The 8,843-nt window shown below is 52.3% G+C and overlaps 1 protein-coding gene across 1 annotated transcript in view; it reads left to right on the top strand.

The window, feature by feature from the left end:
• The window catches only part of CAMKK2 (calcium/calmodulin dependent protein kinase kinase 2), an 8,650-nt gene extending 128 nt beyond the window's left edge, over nt 1-8,522 (top strand). The window contains exons 2-17 of the mRNA XM_026037488.1: nt 13-141; nt 776-823; nt 916-969; nt 1,038-1,089; nt 1,272-1,405; nt 1,875-1,911; nt 2,239-2,260; nt 2,441-2,529; nt 2,607-2,806; nt 2,898-2,951; nt 3,044-3,117; nt 3,209-3,296; nt 3,536-3,631; nt 3,958-4,086; nt 4,562-4,662; nt 5,931-8,522. Of these exons, the coding sequence (XP_025893273.1) occupies nt 13-141; nt 776-823; nt 916-969; nt 1,038-1,089; nt 1,272-1,405; nt 1,875-1,911; nt 2,239-2,260; nt 2,441-2,529; nt 2,607-2,806; nt 2,898-2,951; nt 3,044-3,117; nt 3,209-3,296; nt 3,536-3,631; nt 3,958-4,086; nt 4,562-4,662; nt 5,931-6,006 (1,383 nt within the window). The 3' untranslated portion in view covers nt 6,007-8,522. The remainder of the gene's footprint in view (nt 1-12; nt 142-775; nt 824-915; nt 970-1,037; nt 1,090-1,271; nt 1,406-1,874; nt 1,912-2,238; nt 2,261-2,440; nt 2,530-2,606; nt 2,807-2,897; nt 2,952-3,043; nt 3,118-3,208; nt 3,297-3,535; nt 3,632-3,957; nt 4,087-4,561; nt 4,663-5,930) is intronic.
• The last annotated feature ends 321 nt before the right edge of the window (nt 8,523-8,843 follow it).

The raw sequence follows: 8,843 nt of genomic DNA, 5'->3' as shown, positions 1-8,843 counted from the left end.
GACGCCGCCGAGGCCGCCGCCGCCGAGCGCTTCATCTACCCGTCGCTGCCCTACTCGCCCGTGACGTCCCCGCACGCGTCACCGCGCCTGCCGCGCCGCCCCACTGTCGAGTCCAACCGCGTCTCCATCACCGGCTTGCAGGTGAGCGGCGCCTCCGCGCCCGCCCGCTGCTCTCCCCGGCGCCCTGGCTTTTCGCTTCCTTTTCATTATTATTATTTTGCACGTTATTTAATTCTTGCGGGGGGCGTCTTTGCAGCAAGGAGCTTGGCACGAATGGGGCTCAGGGCAKCTGGGCATCCCCGTCCCCTGGGGTTTGCATCCAAAGCTGTGTATGTGAGTCGGGATCTGGCCATGGGCTCTTTAGCACTGTGATTTCGAGGCCTTTTTTCCCTTCCTGTTGTTTTTTCCTTTTAAAAAAGGAGACAGTGCTGAGATTTAACGCAAAACTTGCCTGGCCTGTCCCCAGCCTGCCCGGGCTTGATGCTCCTGTTCCAGGCCAGCAGGCAACCTCTGCCCTAACCTTAACCAGCCTACCCTAACCTTAGTGCCATCATTAGCTACCCGGGGCTGTTTCTTACCACTAATGAAGCCCAAGAAGCCTCGGCTGCAGCCRGGCCGGTCCCCGCTGCTGCCGTCACGGTTCTGTCCCCTTTTTCACGGGCTTTGGTGCTGCTGCTTCCCTCCCTGGTGGCGTTTGTGTCGYGCGGGGCCCTGCACGGCAGGCGGTGCTGGCGGGTCTGGCGCCCCCGCTCACCCTCCGCTCGCCCCTTGGCAGGACTGTGTGCAGCTCAACCAGTACAAGCTCAAGGATGAGATCGGGAAGGTGAGCGCRGCGTCCGGGCGGGATGCGCGGCGTCCGGGCGGGATGCGCGGGCGCCCACGGCGGGCAGCCCACGGACACGTCTCTCCCTGCAGGGCTCCTACGGCGTGGTGAAGCTGGCCTACAACGAGGACGATAACACCTACTATGTGAGCGCCGCGGGCAGCGGGCTCCGCGCCGCCGGGCGGCCGCGCCGCTCACGGGCGCTCTCTTGCAGGCAATGAAGGTGCTCTCCAAGAAGAAGCTGATGCGGCAAGCGGGCTTCCCCCGTAAGTGTCACCACAGGGCTTTGCTTGACGTCCTCTCCCATTTCCCTGCCTGCTCCCGGTGCTCTTCCCTCCTGAGGAGGATGTGGGCGCTTTCCTTGTGGCACCTCTGCCCCTTTCCCGGCTCCCACCGTGGGGTCACCTCTCACGTGGGTGCCCCAAATGCTGCCGTCCCTCCCGCGCAGGCCGCCCGCCGCCCCGCGGCGCCAGGGCCGCCCCCGAGGGCTGCGTGCAGCGCAAGGGGCCCATCGAGCAGGTCTACCAGGAGATCGCCATCCTGAAGAAGCTGGACCACCCCAACGTGGTGAAGCTGGTGGAGGTGAGCGGAGTCACGGGGCGGGATCGCTTCCCTCTGGATGTGTGGGGATTTTGTAAGGGAGCCTCCTGTCCAAGCACGATGCAGCCTGGTGCTGGCAGCGGCATCTTGGCTCCGGGTTCTGCTGGGGCCGGTCCTGCATCTTGGACATGTGGGTTTTTCCCCTTCTTTTGAAATGGTCTCTTTTTTTCCCCTCCCTCCATGCAAAAGACAGAGAGAACTTTGCTCTTTCTTTTCTGAAAGAGAAATATTCTGGTTCCTTTGAAGAATCAGAAAAACTCAGATCAGTTTAGGGAAGGAAATGACATYCCCATGGTGTCTGCAGAGGGGTGATAGAGCCTGTCAGGGGGAACAAGAGCAGGTTGGCCCTGGGGTCCCCACATTGCCCAGACCTGGTGGGTACAAAGCCACGTCTCTATTGGAAGGTCCATTTTGGAGGGGTTTTGTTGCATCTCCTTGTTGCTTGTGGCAGGTGCTGGATGACCCTGGYGAGGACCACCTGTACATGGGTAAGCGAGCCGCCCTGGCTGGACGTTTTCCTTGGCTTTGCAAATAAATCATGGCTTAGTTTTCCCGAGCGCAGATCAGCTCCTCCCCAGGTGTCCATATCTGAAGTCACTTAAGATGCCTTCAAGCCTGAGCTGGCCGCGTGCCTGGCTCTCTTAGCTGGAGGCAGCAGCATCCCAAACCGTGTGTGCCTAGCACGAGATGGCACCTCCTGTCCGTTCATGCACTGCTATTGTAATTTAGCCATRAAAACAACGGCTTGTGCGCTGGGACGCGGCTTGTGTGGGAGCTCCAGTCAGCGGTTAATCACCTTTTCCTCCTCATTTCAGTGTTTGAACTGGTGAAGCAGGGGTGAGTACYGACAGACCCAGACCCTTAAAGTGAAGCAGGTTTGTATGTAGCAGCTCTCCATCATCTGAAGCCGAATTCAGAGATTTGTTTTACRGAGAATTTCTCTCCCCGGGTGTTTGCCTGGGTGCAGATGGTGCCGTGTGCCTGGGGCTGAGCAYCTCTCCCACCGCTGCTTTGCAGGCCCGTGATGGAGATCCCCACCCTGAAACCTCTCTCCGAAGATAAGGCTCGCTTCTACTTCCAGGATCTCATCAAGGGCATTGAATACTGTGAGTGCCGGATCAGGGGACGCGCGGCTCCGGCAGCGCCGCGCGTGGCTGAGCCCCAGCTGCTGCCCTGCCCACAGTGCACTACCAGAAGATCATCCACCGGGACATTAAACCCTCCAACCTCCTCGTCGGCGAGGACGGGCACGTCAAGATCGCCGACTTCGGCGTGAGCAAYGAGTTTAAGGGCACGGATGCCCTCCTCACCAACACGGTGGGCACGCCGGCGTTCATGGCGCCCGAGACGCTCTCGGAAACCCGGAAAATCTTCTCTGGGAAGGTATCGGGCTGCAGCGTGGGGATTTGGGAATAATTGTTGGTATGAGCTTGGTCTCCGGTTCCCAACCTCACCTGCTCCCTTCTCCCCGCAGGCTCTGGATGTCTGGGCCATGGGCATCACGCTCTACTGCTTCGTGTTCGGGCAGGTAACGGGCGCTCGCTTGGCTGCGGCGGCGCCGCGAGCTGCCGCCCTCCCTCCTCCTTAACAGCTCCTCTCGCTCCTGCTCTTGGCCACCAGTGTCCTTTTATGGATGAGAGGATCCTGAGTTTGCACAAYAAAATCAAGACCCAGACCTTGGAGTTCCCAGACCAGTAAGTGCTTAAGGARTTCTGGCCGGAGGGAATTCATCTAGGCCGGCATCCTCCCCGCAACACTTGTCCGTGCTCTCCTTCCTTCCCCCAGGCCAGAAGTTACGGACTTCTTGAAGGACCTGATTACACGGATGCTGGATAAAAACCCCGAATCGAGGATTTCGGTCCCAGAAATCAAGGTACTGGCGCGGTGCCGCGGTGGTAGCCGCGGCTCAGGCCCGTCGCGTTCCCCTCGCTCCGCTTGCTCGGGAGTCGCTGCGATCCCCGCAGGTTTAGGTGCTCCCTCCGGGCCCGGCCCCGCGGGTAAGTCCCGGCTCCTTCCCCCGTCCTGGCCCTTCTCGGCTTTGGGACCTTTGGTGCCTACAGAAGCACGAGGCGGAAGGAAAGCCCCTGAGCGCAGTATTTCCTCTGCTACCAGGAAAGTACTGTGCAACAGCCTTTCGCAGGAGATTTCGGGTCCCCTGCCCCTGCCGGACCCTGGAAGGGGCGAGAAGCTGAGAAAATGGAGACAAAGGTAGGGGGAAAGGATGGCGGGGAACGTGCTGATCCTTTTGCCTCCCTCCTGCCGATGGCCGAGCACTCCAGGCTGTGCAGACCCGTCGCCCCTGGCCAAGTCTAGGGCTCGCTGCCTCCCCGCAACACCGGACCGCGAACGGACCGACCGCTTCGTTCAGGGGGGCTCCTGCTTCCCTCCTGGCACCGGGGAGGGTCCGCAGGGGCCCGGCGCTGCCGTGCGCCCCGGCTTCRGCGAGGGCGCACCGCGCTCGCCGCCGCGCTGGTCTGGTTTTCAGTACGAAAAAGAGGAAATCGTCCCTGACAGGGCTGTGTTATTAATTGAAGTTGCACCCTTGGGCCACCAAGAACGGCGTGGAGCTGCTGCCCACGGAGGACGAGAACTGCACGCTGGTGGAGGTCACGGAGGAGGAGGTGGAGAACTCGGTCAAGCACATCCCCAGCCTGGCCACCGTGGTGAGCGCCGGGCTCGTGGGAAGGGCACAGAGCTGCTCCGGCTTTTTCCCGACATTTGGGAACCTCTGGAGCAGAGGTGGTTCCCAGCCTCTGTTAATTTGTCCCTGGGAAGCTCTCCCTCCATCTCGGGCAACATGCAGTTGCAGAACATAGAAATTGGCCCAAAATGCTTCTTGGGGGAGAAAACCTGCTCACATTTCATTCTGTTCTGCTGCCCACCTCTCCCATCTGACGTGACGGCGTTTGCATGTCCACCTATTGCATTTTGCATGTCCACCTACTGCATATTCACATGATGACAGAGGCTTCCATGTTAGCCTTTTCTGTTTTCTTTTTCCCAAAGGAAACTCTCCCATGTTTTCAGTAGTTCCCAAATTAGCCAGGCAGCGGGTTTAGATGTTTGTTGCCCTTGAGGCAAAGGGCGGGGTCTCAGGTGAGTAGTCACCCCCTGCCAACCGCCAGCCTGGTCTTGCAGATCCTGGTTAAAACGATGATCAGGAAGCGATCGTTCGGGAACCCCTTCGAGGGCAGCAAGCGGGAGGAGCGGTCGCTGTCCGCGCCGGGGAACTTGCTGCCGTAAGTGTCTCATTACCGTCGGTCTCCTCGTGGTCTTGAATGACCAAGACCCACCAGTGTTTTCTGTGCTCTTGGCCTCTTTTCCCACTGTGTCCCTGGGTTGCAGCCGGCTCTGCAGGCTGGAGGTATTGGATAATGATGCTGGCAAATCAGCCTGTGTCACTTCTGTGGTGAAGCTTGGGGTGAAGACTCCCCATTGGGTTCTGGTTTCTGCTGCTGCCTTGCAGAAGGTTGAATGGTTTCCTTCCCCAACACCTTTAATTCCCCAAAGGAGTCAAAGCACTTGCTGGGTCCCTGTCAATCTGAGGCCCAAGCACTGTGAAGTGACCCTCACAGGGAAAGGGTGCTGCTGGCTCTTTAGCCTGCTTAGAAACACATTTATTTTATTAAAATGTCCCACTCACAAGCTGAACGTCATCAACTTAGGTGGCTCAGCTCATTGGATCCTTGTCTTCTCCATGGCCARAGCTTTAGTCTGTCCTAAAAAGCAAACAACTAAATCCTCCCAAATCCCCTCAGAGAGTGGATTTATACAAGGTATTTTCCACACGGATGTTCAATGGATTTAATGCATGTTTGTGCACAGGGACTGAGGAAGACTTYAGGAAATCCGAATTTAGACTCATTTTTGGAGTTACTAAGCAAGGGTTAGGTGGTATCTTGGTCTCTGGTAGCTCACCTTGCCCAGGGGCAACTTGTCCTCAATGCACATGACTCTTGCTGCCTTCTGATTGTACTTGCAACCTGGGCCTGCTTCCAAAATACACCGTGAGGGTTGATTTACCTGTTTTCTCATCCATATTCGGGACTGGAGCCTACAATCTGACCGTGTGTTGCTCTTCTGGAGAGAGAGGATTACTCTTTTGGAGAGAGGGATCATGACATTTATCAAACTGAAGTGGGCCAGTTCCCTTGACCCCTTCCCAGCCTCTCCAGCAGCATCCAGGGAGGCTCTTGCTGGTGCATTAGCCTCATCTCTTCSGTGTGGAATTGCAGCTTCTCTCAGATATTCTTGAATTACCCTTGTGCTCTGATTCCTCCCTGGTCTGTGCTGTCTCTGCTGTTTAGTGCTGTAGGGCGTGAAGGATCAAGATTGCRTATCCCAGCGTAACTCTTCTTGTTGTTTGCCCCTTTATCCCGCCACGGCTCATAAAAATGATGTGTTGGGAACCCAAATACAGCTTTCTGCTCCTCCTTCCCTCCTCACTGCGGCCCAAGCAAGAAGGTCTGGAAAGGAGATGATTGAAATGTTTTGTTTCCTCCTAAAGCAGGAAGCAAGGCAGCGAAGATCACGTGAAATGCAACGACCTGCCCAACGTGGGTGAGGACGAAGCTCTGTCGTGAGCGGCGCCGTGGCGGGGTCTGTTGGGCAGCGTGGTCGGGGGCACYGTGCCCAGCGTGCAGCCGAGGCCGCCGACAGAGCCTCCTCCAAACGCAGCATGACGTGGCGCTATTTCCGTGCCGTGCTGGACGTAGAGCTTACGTAGCAGCATGTTGCAAGACATCCGACTACAGTACTTGTCATAAACATTGAACATCTCCGACCGCTTGGACTGCTGACCCCTTATGGTGGGAAAGGTGCTGGCGGAGACGCGACGGGAGCTACGTGTTGAGCAGCAACAGAGCTTTGCAAAAAAAAAAAAGACAAAAGCAGACAAACAAGGTGCGGTTGAGACTGCTTTTACGTGGTTTTAATGCCAAATAATTTATAGGGACTCTTGCCAGGGTCCTAGGGGGATTTTTATGCCTACCTTGTACTCCGTGGKCATACACAGAAGTGTGAAGCTTTTGCAAAGTGGCATACACAACAGTAAAACTACACTTATGCACTTTGAGAGTTCACAACCTCCCAGAAATGTTGCATCTTCTCTCGTTGTTCTGTTTTGTTTTGAATCAACATGTTTTTAACTGCATGGGAACAAAGCAAAAAAAAAAAAAGAAAAAAAGACAGAAAGACAGACACCTCTTCAGCTTTTTAAAGAATGCCTATCTTTGTGAGCCAGCTTGTATTCAATAGCATCTTTGGCACGTTCAGAAAGTAATGCTAGTTACAGTGTTAGAGGATGCCACTTTCTTAAGGTCTTGATGTTGGTAGGACTAGAGGTTCACAAGTTAAGTATTCAGTGTACAAAAGTAAAAGGTATTTAAGGGCTTAAGTTCAGTCTGAACTTTTTTTGCTGCAGGCATGTGAGTGAACGGGGGTATTTAGCTGATTGCTTGACTGAACAGCAGAAGAAGCACTAACAAAAGTTTGTTTCTAAATCTTTTACTTGATCTAGATACATATATTGTTAAATATAAAATTCAGGGTAAAAATCCTTCACTTCCATGTACATTACATGGTTTACTACAATTAAAAATAATACAATACTTATGCTATTTTTTAAGTATAGATTTAGAGCTTGCTTAGAATTTAAGATCCTAATGAATTATGTAGATTAGCTAGTAATTTTCAAAGAAAACTTTTCTTTTCCAGACTCTTAATTTGTATTTTTTGGGGCCAACACTATGTGTTTTTTGCAAGTTCGTTACCAGTAGTTTGTGAATGCCTGTGGATCAAGGGCTTGCTAGCTGAGCTTAGTAAATTAAGTGTATACCTATTACATGGCTTGTTTCTTATGAAGAACTGAAGAGCTCTTTCAGCTTCAGTCAGATTACTCTGATTAATTTGTGGTGCTTGTAAAACCTCAGTGACATGTGTCAGGATAGACTCTGGCTTCAAAACTCGTGTGGTGGATGCAGGAAGTGCAGTTAGGGATGGAGGGAAGGAGAAGGTCTGGCTGCTTCTCTCGGACCAGAAGAGGTTTGTGGTTTAGGGGCAGTACTTTGGAGTTTGAAGCCAGGAAGCACACAGTTTTCCTCCCAGTTTGGTCTGAGGCTATGCCAAAGCTCTGCACCTTCAGGTACAGGAAAGCAAACAGGTAAYGGATGTCAGCACTGCTACTGCTGCAAACTTCCCCAACCCACCCCCTGAAAGAGGGCTTTTTATTGTGGTGATGTTGTTGTGTGTGATTTCAATCAAATAACTGATTGAAAATGCTCGGTTTGGTTCTGTAGCCTTGTAAATGGACTTGTTCTGGTGGTGGTGGGAAATCTGACTGCTTGTAGGCATTGCAGAGTAATGTGTGTGGCATGTTTTTTATTATAAGTGAGCTGTAGAGATGCTTAGTGCTGAATATCTCATTTTTTTTGTGAATTGGCAAGTGCCTAGCGCAATAGTTTAACTTGGCAAACAGGCTTGCTAGGTACAATGCAGCTTCTAAACAAAATAACCTATCCCAGTTCCTGAATGCCCAGCCACAGGGATACTGGGCTTCAGCTATAGCACAGATCGGTGCCCAAGGCCAGGGCGCAGGCCTCGGTTAGGAAACATTTGAAAGCTCAGCACTTCCTTAAAACTCACCTCAAAAATGACTGTCTGTTAGTGTCAGCTCCAGTAAGGCTGCAGCCAAATGCACGTTTCTGATCAAAATTTGATGTAGATTTCCTCGTTGATTAGTTCTGTTGAAAGTATAAACCCTTGGATGTGTGAGAAAGATATYTTATCTAAATGCATGACCTGTTAGAGAAGCTGTACTGTATATACAAATCTGCTCAGTTCTGTATCTGCTGTTTAGTAGTCAAGCAATTTTGTTTTGTTTTTCCCTTAAAGTTTTGCTTGTGCCTTGAAATTGGGTTACAGCTTGATTTTCCCCAATTCCCTTCCTTTTAAGCAAGACCAGTGCTGACTGAATGGTTGCTGCTGGATACTCAGCCTTTTTTGGCTCTGAAAGCACATGGGAAAGTGCTATGGGGAAACCAGGCCTCTCGAGTAGATTTTTCTCCCCTGTTACCTATCAGGCAATTGACCTATTTCTTTTTCTAAGGTCCTGAAACTGTTGTTGGTTTTTATACTGTTTTGTTTAATGACAGAGGCTTGTGTTTCATTCCTACCCCTTTATTATRCATTTAACTTTATCAGGTGTATCAAGTTTAAATACTGTGTATTTATCACTTTTAAATTATATTACCTAAGGAAACAAAAATAGGTGTTTTTTTTTTTCCATACAGCTGTTCAAGCTTCTCTGTACAAGTTGAAATAAACAACATACAACCAAACGCAGAGTTAGTCTATGAAGTGGACCCATTATCTTGTTTGACCAGTCTGGTGCAAGCTCTAGGAGTTTGCTTTTTAGAAGGGG

Source organism: Nothoprocta perdicaria, unplaced genomic scaffold (assembly GCF_003342845.1).
Source record: "Nothoprocta perdicaria isolate Ctin4 unplaced genomic scaffold, notPer1 scaffold_2, whole genome shotgun sequence".
Taxonomy (NCBI): Eukaryota; Metazoa; Chordata; class Aves; order Tinamiformes; family Tinamidae; genus Nothoprocta; species Nothoprocta perdicaria.
This window is presented reverse-complemented; position numbering and strand designations above follow the sequence as displayed.